Source organism: Eumetopias jubatus, unplaced genomic scaffold (genome assembly GCF_037043125.1).
Source record: "Eumetopias jubatus isolate StellerSeaLion01/CBP00866 unplaced genomic scaffold, mEumJub1_p1.0 scaffold_3, whole genome shotgun sequence".
Taxonomy (NCBI): Eukaryota; Metazoa; Chordata; class Mammalia; order Carnivora; family Otariidae; genus Eumetopias; species Eumetopias jubatus.
Genome location: NW_028274809.1, coordinates 149,143,207 through 149,167,397, shown reverse-complemented (window position 1 = coordinate 149,167,397; position 24,191 = coordinate 149,143,207). Strand labels below are relative to the sequence as shown.

The window sequence follows — 24,191 nt, the reverse complement described above, 5'->3', positions numbered from 1 at the left end:
GGGACAGTAGATATAAATTTTAGAAGAGTTTACGAATTGTAATAATTTACTTTTGCCAGTGTTTATGCTATTTTGGGGGAAATTGCAGAAACAAGTAATTATTGATTCCATTATAAATGTATCAGTATTAATCACTTTGTAGGAAACTTTTCTATTCTCTGTGGCAGTAGACCATGCAGTGAGTTCATCTCAAAGATGAAGTCATCAAAGGATATGTAGTAATGGGAGTGTGGAGGGGTTGGAAGTTAGGTATTAAAAGGGTAGGCAGTGGGAGGCAAGATTTGTTTTTGTGTCCTCTCTTGATTTTGATTTTTTGTCCATTTAAAAGATTTTTTTTTTTTTTGTTCATTGAAGTGCATGAAATTTTTATCTGATCCCCTATATATTCTTTTTACAAGTGCAGACTAACCAAAAGTAGAATAAAGCTGCCCAAAGCTGTGATGGAGAAGATTTTTATATTCTTTCTTTTTTAAAGATTCATTTATTTATTTTAGAGAGAGAACTCGAGCGAGTTGGGGGGAGAAGCAGAGGGGGAGAGAGAATCCTGAAGCAGTCTCCCTGCTGAACAGAGAGCCCAACTGGGGTTCTAATCCCAGGACCCTGAGATCAAGACTTGAGCTGAAATCCAGAGCTGGCTGCTTTCCCAACTGAGCCACCCAGGCACCCGTGGAGAAAGTTTTTAAAGGAAAAAAACCAAAAAACAAAACTGTTTAATTTCCTTTTTGTTTAATGCCCCCCACCAACTCCAGTGAGTGATTTCTTGAAGTTATGAACAGCTCTTCTTGTAGTACCTTGATTATCAACCTGTAATACCCTTGAAGAAATACTGATGTGTCACCTCCACATTGGATCCATTACTTGAGCATGTATGGATGTGGATCTTGATTAGTGGCTTTTTAAAGGTCCCCCGGGTAATTTTAATGCACAAACTAAACTGAGAATCACTTTGTGTTCTGCCCTACTTCTTTATCCCAGAATGGAAAACCCCTGATTGGTGGTGTAAAACCAGACAACAAACAAACATACAGAAGCAAAACCCAACCAACACAAGAATAAAAAACAAAAAAGAAACAATTCCTCGTCTTCACTTAAGGATGAATGGTGAAAATATTTCCAAAAACTGATGCTTTTTTTCATGCCAAGCTGAGCACTACTCTGAAAGTGAAGTAAAGTAGTGAGTGGAGTGTGAATCTCAGACACAAGTGGAACTGAAATAAGTTGATGGCCGGTGTCCTGAGTTATTTTGCAGGGCTCTATCTTGTACAGGTAGAGTTTCAGTCATTATAAAAAGCAGGAGACAAATACCTCTGCCTGTCACTTGTTATAGCCATATAGAGTAATACTGTGAAGCTTCTTTTGTGAAATTTTGCTTCTCATATATTGCTTTTCCTTCACTCTATGAAGTTATTTTGAAGAAAGACCTCTGCCAAACAAATCCATTGTTCCATCTGCATTGTGTTTTAGAAGGATTTTAGAGAGGTTTTTATTCTTTATTGGATTGGCAAAATCATACCAGTGAATTTTGGCACCCTTTGAAAGTAAAGCAATTTTTGGCCAAAGACTTGCAGATAATAAATGCCATTCTTATTTTACATCCAGCCAATTAAGTCACTGAAATACTGACTTCCAAAGTAATGTGAAACTACTTAGGATTCTTAACCCCTTTGATTCATTTATTAACACAATTAATCTGTAGCGTTTTCCAAGAAATATTTGATTGGTTTTGCTAAGCAATGTTTTTGATAAATTTTATTCACATTACCTTTTTTTTTAATTGCTGTTAAGCATTGTAACTTGAAATTATTCTTTCCCTAGAATTAGAGTGTTTTCGCTTGTGAACAGCAAATACACTGTGAGCTGTCATCTCACCATTCTCATGGAAAGCCTAGCTAATCTATCAAACTTCCTTTACCCCCAGCACACAGCCTCAGCATTGTCCTTAACACCATACTCAGAGACAGCTGCTATCCATTAGAGGTAGCACCCAAGATGAATCTTACCAACCATCCCTGTTTTAGTCTAGTCTCCTGTTTTTATACATTTTAAAAATGAAAAATCAGAAACTGAGTAAGATGCTCCATTCCTGGAGGAACTTACTGTTTACCTCTTCTTTGTCAAGGGTCTGCATTGCTCTTGTGTTTTTGGGATAGAGGCAAAACGTGCAGCATTATTATCTCTATAGTTATAGTTCGTGGCATTTATGAACATTTGTTCTTAGGTGGCAGAGGTGGGGGAGCGTGATGATAAAATGGGAGCACACCAAAGGCAATGACATTACAAGAAAGGAAAATTATTAGCCAATATCTCTCATAAACATAGATGCAGAAATTCTCAGCAAAATTTTATAAGCCAAAACCAATGATGTATAAAAAAATTTACATAGCACAACCAAGTGTGATTTATTACAGGTATGGAAGGCTGGTTAAACATTTGAAAATCACTTAACAGAATCCATTACATCCACAGGCTAAATAAGAAAAATCATTTGATTATGTTAACAGATGTAAAAAGGCATTTGATAATATCCAACATCCATTCATGCAAAACTAGAAATACAGAGGGGGACTTCCTCAAGTTGATGAGGAATATCTACAAACACTACAGCTAGCATCATTCTTAATGGTAAGAAACTGAATGTTTTCCCTCTTCAATTGGGAAAAAGGAAAGGCTGTCCCTGCTCATCATTCTTATTCAGTATTGCATTGGAAGTCCTAGCTAATGCAGTAAGACAAGAAAATGAAATAAAAGATATTTAGATTGAGAAGGAATAAATAAAAGTGTCTTTGTTCATAGGTGAAATGATTACCTACATAGAAATTCCCCCTGAATTAACCAAAAAGGGAAAAAAAATATCTCCTGAAACTAATAAAAGATCATAGCAAAGTTTCAGGGTATAAGATTGACATAAAAAAAAAAAAGTTAATTGCTTTCCAAATACCAGCAGTGAACAATTGGAACTTGAAAGTGAAACCAGTATCATTTATGTTAGTACACAAGAGTAATACTAATATATGAACAAGATTATTAGAAAAATTATAGAACTTTCATGAAAGAAACTGAAAAAGATCTAATAAATAGATATTCCAGGTTAATGGAAAAGAATATTTAATATTTTAAGATGTTTCTTCTTCCCTACTTGATCTATAAATTCAATGCAGTCCTAATCAAAAGCCCAGTGAATTACTTTGTGAATATTGCAAGCTGGTTCTAAAGGTTATATGGATACGTAAAAGACCCAGAATAGCCAGCACATCACTGAAGAACAGAGTTGATGGACTGATACTACTGGACTTGAAGACTTCTAAAGCTGCAGTAATCAAAACGTTGTATTGGTTAAAAAAGTAGATCAATAGAATAGAGAGCTCAGAAATAACTCCACATAAATACAATCAAATCTTTAACAAAGAAGCAATTCAATTGAGAAATAATCTTTTGAAGAAGTGATGTTGGAACCAGTGCACATAAACATGCAAAATAAAATGTATCTACATACAGACCTCAGGTCTTTCATAAATATTAACTCGAAATGGACATAGGCCTAAATGTAAAATGCAAACTATACAATTTTTAGAAGAGAAGAGAAAATCTTAAGTGACCTCAGGTTTGGCAGTGACTTTTTAGATAGGATACCAAAAGCATGATCCTTGAATGGAAACTGTTGCTAAGTAGGATTTCATTAAAATTAAAAACTTCTGCTCTGCAATAAAAACACTGTTAAGATAGAAGACAAACCACAGACTGGGAGAAAATCTTTGCAAAATACCTGATAAAGGACTTGTATCCAAAAATATACAGATAACTCTTGAAACTCAGCAGCAAGAAAACAAGAAATGGTCAAAAGACCTGACCAGACACATCACCAAAGAAGATTTACAAATGGCAAGTAAATATATGAAGAGATAATCAACATCATATGTCAATAGAGAATTATAAGCTAAAACAATGAGATAACACTACACACCTATTAGAATGGCTAAAATCTGAAACACTGGCCGAGACCAAATCCTGACAAAGACGTAGTACAGTAGGAACTCTCATACGTTACTGAAGGGAATGCAAAATGGTACCAAGTTAAACATAATTTTTTTTTTTTAAGGCTTATTTATTTTAGTGAGAGAGCATGAGTAGGAGGGGCAGAAGGAGAGGGAGAGAGAATTTCAAACACACTCTACGCTGTGCACAGAGCCTGATGCAGGGCTCAGTCTCATGACCATGTGATCACAACCTGAGCTGAAACCAAGAGTCAGATACTTAACTGACTTCGCCACCCAGGCACTCCATGTTAAACATATATTCAACATAGGATTTAGAGATCACACTCTTACTCAAAGGAGTTGAAAGCCTGCACAAAAATGTTTATAGCAGCTTTATTTTTAATTGTCAAACTTTGCAAACAACCAAGATGTCTTTCAGTAGGTGAATGAATAAAATGTGATGCCTCCATACAATAGAATATTATTCAGTAATAAAAATAAACGATCTCCTAAGCCAAGAAAAGACTTGGAGGAACCTTAAATGCCTATTAAGTGAAAGAAGCCAGTTTGAAAAGACTACATACTGGATGATTATAACCATTGGCTTTATGGAAGAAAGAAAATTAAAGAGACAGTAAAAAGTTCCATGGTTGCGAGGTGTTGTGTTGGGAAGGTAAGCAGGAAGAGATGAATAGGTAGAGCACAGTGAATTTGGGGTGAAACTATTCTGTATGACAGGGTAATGGTAGTTACATGGTATTATTCCTTCTTCAAACCCATAAAACTGTAAATGAAGAGTGAACCCTAATGTAAACAGTGGATCTTAAGTTAATGATGATGCATCAATATCAGCACATCAATTGTGGTGTGTACCACACCTAATGGAAAATGTTACTAGTAGGGGAATCGGTGTGGAGGAGAAGGTGTATGAGAACCCTGTTATTTTCTGCTCACGTAAAGCTGAAACTGCTTTAAAAAAAATAAAATGTGGTGGTTAAAAAATAAAAGGTAAAACATTTATTTTAAAATTAATGTATTTGATCCATTTATATTAACTAAAGGACAGTGAGCTGTTTTAAATGTCTTGTGGAATAAGGCTGTATAAATAACATCAAATGATACAGTAGATAATGTAATAAGCTAAAATTTTTACTACAGAGCAAAAATGCTTTCAGCACTGTAGTTTCTGTGTTTGCTAAAATCCAAGAGAAATAAATTTAAAACATAATTCAGGGAAAGTTGAGGGGGGATATGGAAGAAATCAGCTTATAATTATAGGAATCCATATTATATAAAGCCTTTTCTTATTTAATAATGTTTCAACTCTCACTTTAGAATGAAAATTATACAATATAAATTATTTTTATATATGAACACAAATTGTCTAATATCTTTTTTTACCTAATACAATTGATCTTCACCTATCTTGAAAATCATTATGGAAAGTTTTATTATTGGTATTAATAGTTATGGTGGTGACATAGATGATGTGAAGCATCTTATTTGAATTAGGATTTTTATTTCCATTGTAGAGAGATAACCAATCTTTTTGAAAAAATTTAATCATGCCAATTATTTTCTTAATGTGTTTACACATATCAAAACAATTCATTGTATAACTGGTTTTCACTAGTGAGTTTTTACTGGCATGTTGACCTTCTGTCTGAGAAAATATATATTCTTTGACAGTATGTGTTAACACATCTATTTTTATGTGAATACCTTTAACTTAAATTTAGAGATACTATTTCATATGTACACAAATCACTTTGCATAGGATTTTAGATGGAATAGGATGTTATACTATATACTTGTTCAAGTCTTTTAAAGGTTAAACTTAACAGCTGTCTTTTCATCTACCCATATTCATATAATATTTTGTCAGCACTAATCTAGCAATGTTGAAAGGCTTTCTGTTTGAGTGATAAGATTCAGGTGGCATTTTATTAAATTTATGGATACAACACTAGAAAGAATGTCATGCTCTCAGAACTAGAGATGACCTCGGGGGAGAAGGTGTCTGTTTTTAGAGGCTTTCCAGGCTAGAATTAACAGGTTATAGGGCTTCAGTATTTTAAATTGCATCGATGTTCTTTTGTTGTCTTACTACTATTTTTATCCACTGTGGTTTTGAGAAATCTGTTTCTTTTGACACATAATAATCTCAAGATTTTTGTAGAGGAACTGTATTTTGTAGTGGGGTTATGAACTTTGGATTCACACAGACATGGGTTTAAACCTTGACTTTACCAGTTAGTTGCTATATGATCTGGAGTATGCTGCATGATCTCTCAAATCTTTCTTCTCCTTAATTATGCATATAATACCAGTTCCTCATAAAGATATTGTGTGTTTTAAGCACTAAATATATCTTTTTTTGGCTACTCCTGGTCTCAGGATAAGTGCCACATAAGACCTATGGCTATAATAATGTCAGTGGTATTAGTGTTAATGGTGTTAATATTGACTATTACTAATACTCATAATTAAAAATGGATTTGATTATTAATACTAATCATTATCAATATTAATGGTATTCATGCCATTCACAAGTTAGGGTCTCCTAGAATGTTCATGGAGCAATTACAGATTCTCATAATTTTGTCTTTTTATGATCAGCAATGTCTGTAACAGCTAGAGTGTCCATGCTGTTTTGATACATACTTAGATAATGGAAACACAATAATGGAAGCAGAGTTACTAATTTGGCAATATTCTTATGATTTTAAGTGTCATTGGTCAAAGGCCTTTGAATTCTGAGGATCACCAAAAATTTACTCATATTTTAGGAATTTTCCTTGTGATTAAAACAATGAATGTTCTTTAAATGTCATCCAAATTTGTGCTGAATAGCTTAAAAATATTTCAAAACTTTGCATTGTAGCTACAAGGGAATTCTACTCCAGAGTGACAACTAGGCCATGATTTATTACAGGATCTTGTAACATTATTTTGTCTGGAATGAACAGAGCAGTTGAAGAAACTCCATCTATCTTTTTGTTTATTTGACATCCATGCTGCATTAAATGTACCTCAAAGAAACAATATACAAATAAGAAATTCTCCTTAACAGCCGTGATTACTCATCAGCAAGACACATCTCTTGGCAATAAAACAAAAGGAAGCCTGTCAAACAGTGTCTGTTAAAATTTAAATAAAGCATATTTTTTAAACCTAAACAAATTTTTATTTTATTTTATTTTATTTTTAAAGATTTTATTTATTTAGACAGAGACAGAGAGGGAACACAAGCAGGGGGAGTGGGAGAGGGAGGAGCAGGCTTCCCGCTGAGCAGGGAGCCCGATGTGGGGGCTCGATCCCAGGACCCTGGGATCATGACCTGAGCTGAAGGCAGACGCTTAATGACTGAGCCACCCAGGCGCCCCCTTAAACAAATTTTTAAAGCAAATATTTTAGCTTCATTTTCTTTCCAAGAGTTAGCGTTAAGAAGTGTGCTCAAGTGAACTGTTCTTTCTCTTCAACAAAATTAGCACCATCCCTCAAGCTTTCCTTATTCTTCTAGCTCAGTCGCTGATTATATATGATACGAGTAATTAGTGGAAATCGAACGTGCCCTTTTTGTTCATGTTTCTCAAAAAGGTAAAAAAAATTGAACAAATAGATAAAGACGTTGATAAATATTTTGTTGTGCACTCATGCTTTTAGAAGGTGACCTTTTTTTCATTTTCTTGGAAAGCAATTTGGGGGGAAGAAGGGAGGGAATAGAGTAATTGGGGCAGGAAGAATACCTTTGTGTACTTACTCCTGAGAATGTTAGGACCTGAATGAGGATTCCTCACCCGGATTTTAAAGCACGTACCAGTGTGTGAATGAGGCACCTGTGTTAGCAACAATTGGTTGCTATCTTTGTTTCTTATCTGAACTTCTTCTCATTTATTAGGTTTACTTTGAAATATTTATTTGGAAATTTGATTTTTCTTTTTGTCTTACAGCTGTTAAATACAGATTCTGAAAGGTTGGGAGAATTTTGCTTCCATTTACTATTCAGTAGATCTACTTTTTAATATTAGATTGTTGCCAGTACTCTACTTGCTAACCAGGCAATGTTTTCAGTAATACAGCCAGCCCAACACCCTCCTCCACGAATTACTGTCTAGCTTTGTAATGGTCTCTGAATAACTTGAATCTTTGTTTGACTTGTATCCTTAACACTGACTAAGCTGATAGATGCTATAAACTATATTATATTCCAGAATTCTAATTCTGAATTTTTATTGCTCATGAATAAAGACCAGGATTGATCCAGTTGGTTGTTGTTAGATCACAGAGATTTCTTGATCTATTAATCCTAGCAGTTGCTGACTATTTAGTTGCATCATATATAGTACTGGAAAGCTCCTTCCAGGCTTTACAAATTCTAGAGGTCAATGGTGCTTGTGCTAATCAACATTTCATACAGGCTGCATATCTCGTTTCACAAGAAAGGAGCATGGTGAAGATATAATTAGTGGCAGTCGGGAGCTGAGAGCCCACAGAAGGGATGCTATTCCCCAGGCAGTCATTGCTGTCATGGGGGTAGGGGGGATAGAAGAGTTCACTATCAGGCTGCTTTAAAAAATACAAACAAAACCAAAAGACAGCTTTTATGCTATGTCTTGGTTATACAAGAGAAAATTATTACATTTATGAAAGTTTGCAACTTTTACTCTGGCCTTATCCATTAAAGATGATAGTGTGAAGGAAATTATGGATCGAAAGGTAGCTTAATAAATGAGATGAACATTCTCAATATATGTGAAAACAGGCTGAGAGATTCTAACTGCTTTTAGCATGCAAAAAATAACTTGTGAACTGGGATTACAACTAGGTCATATATTTGTATATAAAATATACATTCTATGTACTTGTTTGGGTTCGTTTGATCAGCTGTTGAGCTTTGGGGGTTAAAGGCTCACAATCTGGTGGGCCTAGACCATTATACTCCTCTCTGAGTTCTAGCCAGGTATGCTCAACAGTTTATCCACCCCCAGGGGATAGAAAATTGGTTCTTGGGAAGCAAAAGTATCTTGCTGTTTGTTTTTTTTTTTTTTTTTTAAGATTTTTATTTATTTGTCAGAGAGAGAGAGCACAAGGAGGGGGAGCAGCAGAGGCAGAGGGAGAAGCAGGCTCCTCACTGAGCAAGGAGCCCTCGAGTGGGATCATGACCTGAGCCGAAGGCAGATGCTTAACGACTGTGCCACCCAGGCGCCCTATCTTGCTGTTTTTATGTGCAAAGCATAGATACACATACAGTACGTGAACAGATATACAGGATACCTATGATTTTAAAATTTCATGGGTGCACATGATTAGGAAAAAAACCTACCTGAAAATGCTCTTTGGCCAGCAATAATGAAAGAGAAAGATCGAGAAACATTTTTCTATGCCTGTATCAATCTACATCCTTTGTGGGCATTTTTACTTGGATGTTACTTAAAAGCTTCAAACTCATTCAAAAGTGAAACCAGTCTCTTTGCGCCCCGCACCCCACCCAAATCTGTTTCTCTCTCTTTCCGTTTACTTCAATTAATGGTACCACCTGGGTCTCCATGGCCCCTCTGTCAGGCCTTTGTCTTTCCCTGCCTGTATTGTTGTTTCAGGTTTTTAAGTTCTTTCCCTGCTTCTGTTCTTTCCCTTGCTTTTTGTCTTTTATCCACACAGTGCTCGAGGGAGCTTTCTAAACTGTCAGTCTCATCATCTCTTACCCAGTTTAAAAACTCCCAATTCTGAGGGATCCAAGGCATACCTTTCCTCCTGTTTTCTGGTCTTTTTCTGTCTCCCAGCTTTATATCTGTCTACTCTCTCTATTGTCCTCCTCAACACACACTTCTTTTTCTGAGTCACTCAGACTCCTCAAATGTGTTGTTTTCTTCCTCAAGTGTGGCCTTTTTCAAATATTGCTCCATCTGCTCATGGTATGGCACTTTTGAATTTTCTCCTTCCCTTCCCTAATCCATACAACTTCCTGTCTACCAGTGTTCCAGATGTCCTGTCCTCTGAGGCTTACTTTGTTATTTTTATTCTACTGTTTGTCACACCATGGTAAATGTACGTGTGTGTATTTTTCCGCCACTAAACAGCTTCTTGAGGAACAACTCTGTGTCTTATTATTGCATCTCTGACTCCTACATCATCTAGTAGGCATTCCATAAATATGGGCCAAATTTAAAAAATTTTTTTAAAAAAGGAACAGATGCCTGGGATTGTTTTAAGTACTATTATCATATAGACTTTCAGGTTATTCTCTTAAGTGTTTATCATGTATTTTTTGCCATAAAATGTTGCATAATAGATTGGATTAAGCTTATACTTTTCAACAAGTGTTAATGACTTCAACAATACTTAAAGAGTAGCTTTTCAAGTACTTAAACATTTGCAATTCAAAAATAGAATTAACTAATTTTATAATTCATTTACTTCTTACCTACAAAATACAGTATTAACATTAGGTACGTAGGCAGATTACCAAAATATTTTTGACTGTTTTTTTCTCCCTCTCATCCTGTCTAGCTAAAGGACACAAAATCAACAGATCAGAAAACAACACTACTTCATTTTCTGGTGGAAGTATGTGAAGAAAAGTACCCTGATATCCTGAATTTTGTGGATGATTTGGAACATTTAGACAAAGCCAGTAAAGGTTTGTGCTTTTATAGAAAACATTTCACTGCTCTGAGTCTTCAGTTAGTATGTCAAGACAGAAAATAATGCCTTTTATTTGAACAAACTTGCTACTTTGCCACAGTGTTTTAAATATATTTATAAAAATATAAAATATATGTAGTTGTGTAGTTAAGCTTTATGAATACCTGCCCAGCCCCACCCTCTGCTGCTCAGCTGCCTCCACTGTAGCCATGGTAACCCTCACTTGAGTCAGTGTCCTTCACTTGGGGACAATCATTGTGCCTGGGCCAAGCCCCAGTAACCAGTGTCCCCAGTTAGCCTAAGTTCTAAATCTGTCTCCACGCACACTGAAGGTAGAGACTGCCCTCTTTGTCCTAGTAGAGACCAATCTGCCAGAAATTCCCTTCAGTCCTTTCTAATGCCTGGATGTCTCACCTACTTCTGTCCCCACTGGGTTTAGATCAGGTTGCAAAGGGTCAGGATAGGATAGGACCTGTTATTAATAGTTGGTTATAATACGATTTAAATGCAAGTTTTGACCACTTGAAGAATCCAGTTTTTATTTATATAACCTATTCTGTGAAAAAATTTTACTTGCTCCAACCACCAATTTTTGAATACACATTTCTATGAATATATGCATACATACTTCTTGGAAGACAACTCATTTGAAATGGTGGTATATCTGTATTGTCATTGTGTTGAAAACTGGCCATTAGAAATGTCAGACTATTTTTGTGTTGTTTGTTGTTTATTGTCTTCCTAAAGTTGGAATTTGTCAACTTAAGAATAACTTCACCACCGCCCAGTTTTAGTGAATATTCCTTCTTAAAAAAAAGTCACCTTTGTCATTTTCTACTCCCTTTGTTTCTTCTGTAAAACTTCTTCTAGTAACACTCTATCTGCAGAGTGGTAATGTGATTGGATGAGATGTTCTTTTGACAGTTTTTCCTGAGATGTATGTTTCTTCGAAGTGCATATCTCATACAGCCTGTTGAGGTGGTGGGGGGTAGAGGAGAGTTAGAAATAAGTAGTCTGGATTTTTAAGACCGAAAATAAGCTTTTTACTTTACTTTTTGCTCCTGCATGCTAATGTAATGATGTTGGAATTACTTACTTTGTCCTTGTGCTTCCTAAGAATGTCCTTGGTATAAGAAGATAATGACCGTATGTGTATACACACACACACACACACACACACATATATATATGGGTGTAAGTGTTTTAATGGAATTTAAGAAGGGAAAACAATTATTTTCTTATATTAAACAATGAAATAGGGCAAAAGTACACGGAGGAAGAAAACACATTAAAAATAACTCAGTGATACTCAAAATGCTTTTAAGTGATTGATTCATTCAGGGAAGGTAACTTCTCTAAAATGAGATTTTGGAAATTTTGAAATAAAAAGTAAACGGGCCAAAAGAGAATTGAAAGTTGGAGAATTGAAAGTGATGAATGGTAAGCATGATAAGTAAAAGAATAGTAGATGAAAAAGTTGTGCATAATGCCTTGAAATATAGAGAGAGTTCTTTTTCTGGAGAAAAGATAGCTGCATAGAGCTATAGCTTATACCAACATTAGGTCTTTGGGAAGAATTAAATCCGTGCAAGCATTTTATGATAATAACAATTTGCATTCCTGACCACTTCACCATCCTTTCCTCCTGGTTCTAAAACTGAACAGTGAGCTGGAACATACTTCTCTTTCAGATGTACATTTTAGTATAGTATTTATTTTCCAGCAGTGGTGCTCTAAATGAAGTTTTTAAAATACCATTTATCTATTTTGACTCACTTGGTTGTACTTAAAATTCTGTATTTTATTATTTTGCTTTTGGAAAACTAACTTTGATAAGGGCTTGAAGAGTTGTAGCTTGGTAATTAGATACTTCTGTTTATTTTCTTTTTCAATGTTGCTACCGGGGCATTCTAGGGCCTTGGAGGTTTTTCATTTCCATCTGTTAGAGCGGAGGCATGCATATGTGTATAGGTCAGCACATAGCATGAATGTGTTTCACTGGAAGCAGCCCACTAAATATTTGAAACAGAAAAGCCATCATCGAGATATAGATAGATAGATACACATGGATAGAGATGGATATAGATTTTTTTTATATAGTGTAGGTGATTGTCGAGCATAATTTCTTTGTGTGATTATATTACCCTGTTAATGAACGAGATTTTAGCGGAATGAATGTAATAGTTTTGGATGAAGTAAGTCTGTGTTTGCTTTGGAAAATTTCAGTGCTTTTATATTATATATCATCATTTAAAAGTTTCCATATTTGCAGTCTCCTCAGTGAGCTATCACATGAATTAAAAAGTACCTTTGTTTTTGAGACATAACAAAATCCTGGCCATTAAGTCCTCGTGGATCAGCAGGGGGATCTTTCATTGCAACTAATGAGCTTACCCGTATGACAATTTTCCAAAAATCTACTTCATTAGGGCTGCTGCTTTTCTAAGAGATAGTGGCTTACGGCTTTTCTGTTGTATTTCAGTGAAAATACTTTGGGTCATTATTGTATTTCTATATACCATTGCAATATTTCTTTCTTTTTTTTTTTCCTGGTCTTTGAAGGGTTGAATACATTGTTCTCTTGTCTACACAGTTGAAGTTAATGGACTCTAGTCTGTGAAAGTTTTATTGATTATTTCACAATAACCAGCTTCATTATTAACTTGGAATGTTTTTTTATTAATGAGTAGAAAATATGACAAAACTCTGGGGGTTTGGAGCGTGTATTAAAGTAAAACCAAGGTAAGTTTATAATGTCACCTTGTTCAGCCCTGTCTCTTTTAGGGTTCGTGGATCTCTGCCATATATTTCTCTTCTTCCCTAGGTAGTCTAAATTCTAGGAATGCCGTGCAAGTCCAGTCAGTAACTAACTTCTTCATTTGATAAGCAGGTGTTGTGTGATTACTCAGTGTCAGAAACTGTGCCCTTGTCTTGCTGCTGGTCCAAGGTTTAGTTTCTGTGTCTCAGTGGTGACCCAGGTGACTGCACTGGCACCTGGCTCCTGTCCTAACTGGCTCCTCTTACACTCTCAGGATCCTTGACTTCCTCCTCTCCTTCGATGCGGCTTCGATGCAGCGAGTGTTATTAGCCTAATACAGAGCCCTTCTTTTCCTTTCTCCCCATAATTCCTTAGGTGATCTGTTCAGTTTCCAAGGGCTTACATACCATCATTCGGTTAATGACTTACAAATTTGCACCCCAATCTTCCCTTCTAAGCTCCACACTTGCGTATCCACCAGCGAACTTGCCATCTTTGGCCACACCACATGCATAGATCACGGTATGCCATAAAATGCGGCTCTTAATTCCTACACCCATAACCGCTCCTTCCCAAGTTTTGTTTACTTGAGAAAATCCTTCCTAACACCCTTCCTTTTGATTTCCCTCTTCTCATTCGCCTTGTCTCTTTACAGCCTCCAGCACGTCAACTGCGAGCTGCGTGGTAGATTCTAAGTTTCGTCTGTGGGAAGTGGCCTAGAATGTTGCCTCGTTCCCTCCTTGATCGAGCCACTTACAGTAAATGTCACCTTCCCTCTAGTGCTTTTCTCCTGGTTGTTCCGAGGAGTTTCAGTGTGCCCTACTCTTTCCTTAAGTATAAATTCGTATGTTTTCCAGAAAATCTTCGACCACTGTCTAAGAACTCAGAGTCTAGAGTAGAGACTATTCCTGGAACTCCTGGAGATGGAATTCACTTCTAGAGAATGGGCTGCCTTCAGGGTATTGTCAGAGTGGATTTAATGATTCCACATTTCTAATGTTTTTCACTTTTTTCCATTTCCACATGTTTATTTTTTTTATTTTAATTTTTAAAAAATTTTATTTATTTGAGGGAGAGAGAGTGCACACATGAGAGAGTGAGGGGGAGAGGGAGAAGCCGACTCCCCGCTGAGCAGGGAGCCTGATGCAGGACTCGATCCCAGGAGCCCGGGATCATGACCTGAGCCGAAGGCAGACGCTTAACCGACTGAGCCACCCAGGTGTCCCCATTTCCACATGTTTAGCTTTTGGGAGCATTTTCTTTGATATCTTACATTTGATATTTGTCCTCTCCATTTTATTGACATCTCTGCTTTTAAGACTGTTTGTTTGCTTTTAGCTAGTAACTCCTTGGCCTGACCCAAATATTTGTCTACTCAGATACATCTCCAATTCCAGTGCCTCATGACTTTCCAACATTTTATGATAAATGGCTTACTAAATACCAAATGTTTATCTTTTATTCACCTACTGTGAGCACTTAGAACACTTCATTTCCAGGTGGCTGCCACCTGGAAATGTGTAGTGTTTGAAATTTCAAATTCATGTGCTCTAATAAGCAGAAAGCATTTTCAAAGGCTCCCATTAACCTTCTTATACTATACACTTCTAAAAATGCCAATTAACATTTATGAGTTTGATGTATATATTTTGAATGTTCAGGATTAGTTATTCAGTTGCATTTTAGACATTAAGTGTGTACTGTAAGTACATAAAAAATACTCATTGTGCAACAGACTTAAATAACATTATGTTAGGGAGGTCATAGGTTGGGGCCTCACGATTTTGAGATAAATAATTCATCTGGTATTTCAAATCAACTAAGATATTAGAGTTTCATGAAAATACTCACTTGTGTGTGCATTTCTGCCAATATAGTGAAATCATTTGAAAGAACATGGTGGGGGGGCATTTATAATAAAATTTAGAGACGACAACCATGTAGGGTATTGTTTTAATTGAATTGTCAATACAGGGTACAAAACTATATTCTGGTAGGAGCTGAATTCCGTCCCCTTGTGTCCAAGCCCTTCCTATGTGGAAGCATTAATCCTTAGTATCCCAGATCGTGATTGAATGTGCAGATAGGTGTTTAAAGAGGTGATTATGTAAAACGAGGCTCTTAGGGTAGGCCCTAATCCAGTGTGAATTGTCTCCTCATAAGAGGAGGAAATTTGGACAGATAAACACCAGGGGTTTGCATGCACACAGACCAACAATGTGAGGGCACAGCGAGAGGGTGGCCATCTGCAAGCCAAGGCCATATTCTTGCTTCAAAAGAAACCAAATCTACTGACACCTTGATCTTAGACTCCAGAACTGTGAGGAATGAAGTTTCTGTTGTTTAAGCCACCCAGCCCATGGCATTTGTGATGCGGCCCTAGCACACTAATAGAATAACTTAAGGCACTTTTCTTGCTTAGAGTTTTTCGGCTGTAGAATAGAGTAGCATATGCGGAATGATGTTTTTACTTGATCAGATCACTTAAAGAAGCAGTCATAGACCTGCTGTGTTAGGTGTTCACTAGTAAGCAATTTCGGGATATCAGAGGTTCTCGTACAAACCGTGAACTATCACATGATTTTATGTAATTACAAGTATGCCTCAATTCCTTTTTTGAATAGACACGACATAAATGCATACATATAAGGAAAAAATTGAGGCAATCTAAATAAATATATTCATGAATATTCACATTTCATTTCAGGGTTCAATCTATGGTATCTCCTAGATTTTATTCTAGAATGCGTTTGTTTACACTGGTGTATTGTTTTTGTTCTGTTTTGTCTTTTACTCACTGCATCCCTCTGTATATTTCTTTGCCACCTGCCTCTGTTTTGCTCCTTTAATAGTTGTAATTTTATTATAAGCAAGTAGCCAATAAAGGCTAGTAACACTCTGAATTATCTGTTGACTCTTTTCTGAAAGGGACGTGTGGATGGATGGTTGTACTTCTTTTTGCATTATCCTATAGAAATAGTGAAAACATTTGCTATCTCTTACCTGTGTAACATGATTCTGCAGCTAGATGGTAGAGTAACAAGTTTTGTCTGGGAAGCTACTTTATGACTTCTGTGTAGTTAGGTCTCAGTGATCTAACTGGATAATCTGTACTGATCTAATAAGTGTTCTTAAGAATTGTAGAATAATTTTAATGTCACCACCAGCCCAATATAATAAAAGATAAATTTATTTTTAAAATATAATTCATGTATAGGTAGTAAAGGCATATATGTATTAATACATATAGGCATATATGTATTATATGTATATAAAAATACATATAGGCATATATGTATTAAAAGGGCAGTATTTATAAAAATTTTCTGTTCAAGTGAACACTTTTAACATAAAAAGGTAGGATGAAATATAACTGGGTCATTCACAAGGTAATTACAAGATATATGAAAAATACACATAGTGTACTGTGAGTTCAGTGTGCTGGTAAGGGGCCACAAGATGCAAGTTGTCTGATTGGCATTTTATTTAAATTCTCCCAGTTAATTTCCAGGGATTATCTACATAGAGTTGGCATCAAAAGTTTATATCGGAGACTTGCTTGTAAGTTTGTATTGCACTGTTGCTCTGTGCAAATATAAACCATTTTGAAAAGCAACATAATAGAATGTAGAAAGACCAGGGCCAAAGTCCCTCGAAGGACTGAGGATTCTCTAGACTGATGTGGAAGAATACTAGGCATGGAGGAACTACACATCCAGCTAAAGATTGCTTTTTGAGATACTGAGCTGAGAACATTTCCTGAATCGGCTGCTGCTGGGGCTGATAGATGATGATGAAGAAGAAAAACACATCAGGAAGACCTCTATATCTTTTTGGAGGTTAGGAGACTGAAAGTGGCATCAATAAAGCATTAATCTTTTCAAGAAACTAACAGTTTACAGTGTTTGCAGATTTGGGGCCAGCTACGCATTTGAAATAGCTACTGGAACAGTTCTCTCAATGTCACCTGTGAGCCATAGCTCACATCAAGTCACAGGACAGGAGCAACAGTGACAAGCAAGGTCTCCGAACTCTCCTGGATGGCTGGCCACAAAGCAGTATTTACGGCCGCTCAGTGCTGCAACAGGAAGTGGGAAATTACAAACAAGGTGGATGAAAGGAAATTTCGGAATGAGAGCATTCTGAAGGATAGCTTATCGTAACAAATCTGTGCAGTCTGAGGACGCCTTGGCAGTGGATGGAACGTGCTCCGTCATGGCAGTCTGCTCAATGTCACTGCTCACAAGGTTGCCGTGTGGCCAGTTGGGTGCAGAGCTGTGGGGTGGCTCCGATGCCGCAGGTAAAACTGTCAGCTGCTGTCCGGAAACCAGGCTCTGTGCGGCTGGCAGAGTCCTGAAATAATAGTCGCATGGGCTTCGTGGGGCTGCCGTACCGATGAGCACGCGCTAGGCTCCTTTAAACAGCAGAGGCATATGAATTTATGCTCGAATCATTCAGGAATACAGACGTCTGAAATCCAGGTGTTGGTAGGATGGGTTCCTTCTGAAGCCTGTCAGGGAGGAGCCGTCCCGAGCCTCTCTCTTAGCTTCTGGTGGCTGCCAGCAACCCTTGGTGCCCTCTTCTCCTCCGTGTCTCTCGCTCTTGCCTCTCTTTGTAAAGACACAAGTCATTTGATTTAAGGCCACCCTAAATCCAGGGCAATTTCATCTCAAGATCCTTAACTGATTCCCTGTGCGAAGATCCTATTGCCAAATAAGCCACATGCTGACGTGATTTGTGGCCATGGATTTGGGGGTTGGGAGGGATACTCTTCAACTCCCTGTACTCATCCTTGTCCTCACTCCCGTAACTGCATGGAAGTAGCACCATCCTCTCTGAGTGCTGAAATGGTGAAGCGCAGTTACACAGACATGGATATGGACGGCAGTTAGCATTATGTTGTGAAATGTTTTGGTGTTTAAGGGTTATTGTTGATGAGCTTATGAAATACCCTTTTCTTTCATCATCACATGCAAATGCTACAGCAATTAAAACTGAAATCCATCATATGCCTCTGAATGTAAGGAATTTTTAATAAGTAGTGACAATTACAATAACTCCAATAAATAATTTCAATGGGCAAAATAAAAAAAAATGGGATCCCCATTTAGATTATAGAGACATTGCATTATGGAGGAAGCTATTGTTACAGTCACATACTCTGAAGTTGGACAACTGGGGTTCAAACCCCAGCTCTGTCCATTGCTAGAGGTATAACCTTGGATGAGTTCCTTAGCCCCACTGGGACTCAGTGTTCTTACCTGTAAAATGGGGATAATAGTTGTACTTAATTCAGAGGTTTGTTGTGAAGTTATAGGTTAATATGTGCAAATAGCTATAAAATTGAATAGCAAACCATAAGGACTATGTAAATATTCTCTATATTTTCTGTAATTTAGCTGTTTTTCAGTGATTATTTCTTATTTACACACATCTGCCTATTCTGTCATTAATGATGCAGAAAAACATGAGTCTCTGTGAATAATATGATTATGTAATTTTAACATCTATTCTCAATAGTTATTTGAACAGGTCCCAACTGTGTCTTGCCTGAAACTTACTCAGACTTTAGAATTTCATAGATCTATGTTGCTGAAAAATTTACTTACTTTTCTAAAAATTAAAGATAGATAGATAGATAGGAAATTGCACAGTCTTAAATGCACAACACAATGCATTTTCACTGGTTGAGCATACTAGCATAGGGAAATGGAATTTGGAAAATGAGTTCTATTTTCCTTCCTCTGCTTCAGCCTGAGTCACTGTTTTTATTTCCTGTTTTGAACTTTGATAAAAAAGATTTCTTTTGAAAGAGGTCTTCTATTAAAAAGCTGTAAAAAGTAGCTAGGGTCCAACCACTCTTCAACAACTTAGAGCTTATTTTTTTCTGGAAGTGTTTGCATGTTATTTAAAAACAAATTTAGCAGCCCGGAATTATTAAGGAATTAGTTACTTGGAAATGTTTTCCATTTCCATATGAAAATATGAAATACGAATGAACACTTAAGATAAATGATACAAGTGATAGGAAAGTTGAAAAAGATATTTGTCTGCATAGAAAAACCTAAAGAAAATATGTTCTGGATAATCTTCCCCCCTCCCCTCAGAAGAGATCATCTTCAAGTATAGATTTAAAATTGATCAGCAGTGAGACCGCTGTCACTGTTAGGACAGTTTCTCAGCAGCTGTCTGTCAAACTGAATTTTAAGGAAAAAAGTACTAGTGCTCATTAATAGTTTGGGTATGTTTTGACCCCATAAGGAAAGAACTCTTTCCAAAAAGTTTGTTGAATTCTCACTGTGTAGCAAACAAGGTGCTAGGCACTTGCATCAGTAAGGATCAGACCTGACTTTGACAGTGAAAAAATGAAACAGTGGCCTAAATTAGATGGACTCATTCATTATTTTACGAGCCATCTCACGAGTGCCGCCTCCTGTCCAGGCAAAATTTGGAAGCCTGGAGAGAGCCATGAGCACAAAAGAAAAGTATCTGCTCTCTTGAAGTTCACGTTTTACGGAACATCTGCCAAAGGAAGAAGTCGACGTAGAGTATGTCAGATGGTTAGTTCTGGCCTTCCGGGGCAGAGTTTTGTTTTGTTTTTCCCACAGTTAAAGTTGAGTGATCAGAGAAGGCCCCATAGAAGGTGGCCTTTGTGAAAAGATGTGAAGGAGGTGGGAGGAGGAGGCAAAGCAATTTGGGTGTCTGAGAGAAGCCCTTTAGGCAGAGAGCAGAGCCATGTAGAAGTCCCAAGATAAGCAAGTGAAACTGGAACACAGGGAGGATATGAGAGGAGATGAGGTCAGAAAGGTCACAGATTCTATAGGACACGATTCATCATTAGAGAGATTTTGACTTTACTCTGAAATGGGGAGCCATTAGAAAGTTTTCAAGCCAGAAGACTGGCATCTGACTTGTATTTTCAAAAGGTTGCTTCGGCTGCTGTCCTGGGGAAAAATCCAGAACAATAGCAGAAGCAGCGAAGCCACTCAGAGGCTGTAATAATCATCCAGGGAGGAAAGCATGTTGGCTGGGATGAGAAGGAGGTAGCAACAGTGGTGGGAAGTATTCCGATTTTGAAGGTAGAACCAACAGGACTTTATGAGTGGGTGTGTTGGGCATGAGAGAAAAAGGAGTCACCACACCAATCATTCACTGAGATGGAGAAACAGGTTCAAGGAGGAAGATGAATTCCAATTTGGAAATGTGAGTTTAAGATGCCTATGAAATATTAAGGAAAGATGTTCAATAGGCAGTTGGTGTTTAGGGGAAGGATACAGGCCGGAGAAAAAATTTATAATTTTTCAGGTCTAGAGATATGCAGTCTAGGACATAGACTGCGTGGTCTCTCGTAGTCCTCTGTGAAAGTTTGTCTTATAATTTGCACAGCATCCAATCTATACTTCATATTTACCATAGTACACAGTAGAAGTGGTACCATCTCCCTCCCATACACATGCACACAAAACCATTATCCTGAGGGAACGTTTTGAATACTGTGACAGACGTCTCTGTGACGGACCTCTTTTGTGTCATATTTACCGTGTTCTTGAACATCTTATTTGCAAGAAGGAATTTTCAAATTCTTACAGGTAAACATGGTTTATGAAAGCGGTTTGTTTGTACCACTACTACTGGTATCTAAAAAGCTGACTGACCTTTAACATTCTCTTCATGGTTGTGGAGGACAAGGCTGCTTCTCTCCCCCGGAGCGGAGAGTGGGGGAGGAGGCCGAGGGTTCAGCGGAACTGACGCGAGGGAGCCCTTTCACTGGGCTGCATTCAGCCTCACTTCTGCTTGCCTTCCACCTTACCTCCTTCCAACTCCCAGAGCAGACATAGACCATTCTCTTGCAGCATGATGTTAAAAAAATAAAATAACTACAAAAATCTCATTGTACATAGTACAGTAAATTAGGGAATGCAAGTTAGGACAGTTTATTATAACGGGTCCCATTAAGAATCAGAACAGTGGGATGGAAGGAAAGCTGAGCAGAGGAGGGCCAGTGCTTGGTGAGGGTAACTGGCCACTAGTTTCCCACTGCTTCTTTCGATTTACCTTTGCCTGTTGCATACCGAGCTGCGATTTATTTTGAGTTTGTGCTTTTCTGTCCTCTTGCTTAAGTTTTAAACCTTTTCAAAATAATCATGGGTTTCATAATGCTATTCCAGAACTTAGATTTTGTTAGAGGCCTACTTAATGTGGAGGTTTTTAAAATTCTGAGTTTTTGTCCATCTTGTCCATCCAATTTATTTTTTTTTAACTCGCATTTATAAAATATTCTTAGAATTTTATAAAATACTTTCATTTGCTTGGGAGCCTGAAATGCTCTAGCCTAGTTTGTTGCCCTCAGAAAACGACTGTGTTTGTGAGCACGGGAAGGTTCATTTAGGTTGAATGTTTGATTGTTTTTATGGTAATAAGTTGTTGTGTAAGCCTTCTTTAAAGAAATCAATTTCCCTGAAATATATCATGATAGGTAAGAATGAATGTGACACTTCTTAGGACGCTTGTTATAAAATAATAAGCAGCATCTCCAGGAGATATTCATAGAGGATTGTTATTTAATTGTAAAAATCTTACATGTATGTAATTTCTATTCTCCTGTCTTGAAATCTTAGTGAATGGTGAAGGCCATCACATTACAGAAAGCCTGTATTCATCATTACTTTAAACTTAAATATTTATGGTTGTGACTTTTAACTTTTATACTTAACACCTCTAGTGCATAATTATAATGACAAGGCACTTGAAGACAAATCTGTGTGTTGGATTTTAAGGTTTGAGCTATTTACTCTGTTAACCTCACGAGATTAAAGCTAAATCCAAAATCCATTCCTTCAGCAAATATTTGAGTGTCTGCAGTGTGTTATGTAACTGAAGATACAAAAACAAATATGGTATCTTCCCTCAAGGAATTCGTAGTCATTTGGGAGAGGAAGGCACACACAAAGATAAAAGTAATGGAGTGTAGTAATTGCAAAGATAGAGATAATTACCTGGTATGATGGGTGGGGAGGGCACCTCACTAGGGGGGCTAGCTAGAGTTTTTGACTCTTGTTATTTTATGTATGAGTGGGAATGATCAAGGAACAGTGGACAAGGCAAACAGACATATTTTTTCCAGGGTCAGTACCTGAAGAGGGGGTGGGGGGGAGGGAAACTACAAGCAGGATGTTGCTCTAAGAGTAAAGCATAGCAGAACATGAAATAGTCAAGCCCGCTTGTGGGTGGAGCTCAGATGTTGTCATGAAAGCAGTTTACTGGCTAGCTTGAAGCCACCTTTAAATTAGTGTTTGTCTGGAAACTCCTAAGTGCAGTGTGGAGAAGGCACTGAAGAAAAAAAGAGCAGAGATCAGAGAAGAGATAAGGATCCCGATCACTTGAATGGTACTCCCATGAGCAAGAATTTAACTGTTTGCCAAAGGAAATACCAGTGATGTCATGATTGGATCTGAGGGTTGCAGGAGAGGAAAGGGTACTAGCAGGTTTCTGCCACAGGAAACACAATTCCTGGTTCTGCCTGGGTGTGGAGATTGCAGATGGGCAGTTGCCTGGGGGCAGACACATGTGACATTTGAGGAGACTGAGAGACATCCCATTTGAATGAATATTAACCGAGTAAAATGCAAAAGTGGAAATTGCCCTTAAAATAATCTAGTCAACTCTGATGATGGCTGTGTTTTGTTACTTCCAAATAATGGAAAGGAATACAAAAATAAGATTAATTTCTTAGTCGAGGACTGTGACAGTGTTGAAAGATAAAATTCATACACTGGTCACATACAGGGACACCAGTAAATTAACACTCCTTTGAGGATGTACAATTTAAAACTCTGCTGTAGTTGGGATTTCTAATACAAAAAAATATGTATATATAATCACTGACCTCGAAGAACTTGACACAAACAGTGTGGTTAAGATTACATTTGAAGATGTCTAAAGGAATTATCTGTGGAAATAGAATTGCTGAAAAAGAAAGACGCCAAAGAAATTCTTATATATTCTTTAGTTTTACCCATTGGATGGCCCAGGCATTATTAGCCTACAATTTGCTCACATCCTTCTCTCTTCCAAGTGTGCTTTGGTCCTTAGTTAAAAACCAGTGAAAGTTGGTCACTTACACTTAAATGTACAAATAATGTAGCCAGAGACTGCTGATGAAGCATAAGTAATGGCTTAGTGGGGTTTCCATCTGTAGAGTAGCTTCAAGAAGCATTTTTAAAGACCACTTGCTTTTTATCACATCAACGTTAAATGTTTGAATATGCTGCAAACAGTCCTAATATTTTGTTCTTGAAATCAGCAACTTTTCTTTTTAGACTGACTTCTACAACACTGTTCCTGGCCTGATGATGATGATGGTTCTTTTTACTTTTTCTTTGAGTCCACTATTACTTCTTTCAGCTTTTAAGCTCTTCATTTCTTATAGAGAACTAAGAATAACAGTGCATCATGCACTGTCTTTAAAAAAATTCCTTCTCCTATGTTACAGCATTTGATCTTTTATGAAATGCCTCTGAGGTAAAAATATGACGTAGGATTCTTCCCATTTCACTGATGTGGAAATTAAGCCAGTGAGAAATTACTTCAAATCACAATGATAGTAGAATATCGTTTCTGACCCACTGGGTAACAAAGAATTGGAAAAGGTTCACAGGATCACTTCATACAGGCTTCTTTCTTAAGCCTTTCTCTTATCGCCCTGGGAAGTGCTCATAACTCACGGGAATGGCTCTGTGTTCAGTGACGAGCAGCTGGCTCTTCTGAGGACGGCCCAGGTTGTTAAACCCTTCTGAGCAACACAACTCATGAAT

General features: G+C 37.2%; 1 protein-coding gene across 1 annotated transcript in view; it reads left to right on the top strand.

Moving 5' to 3' along the window:
• The window catches only part of DIAPH3 (diaphanous related formin 3), a 482,025-nt gene that overhangs the window by 262,837 nt on the left and 194,997 nt on the right, over positions 1–24,191 (top strand). The window contains exon 21 of the mRNA XM_028105625.2: positions 10,485–10,614. Within this exon, the coding sequence (XP_027961426.1) occupies positions 10,485–10,614 (130 nt within the window). The remainder of the gene's footprint in view (positions 1–10,484; positions 10,615–24,191) is intronic.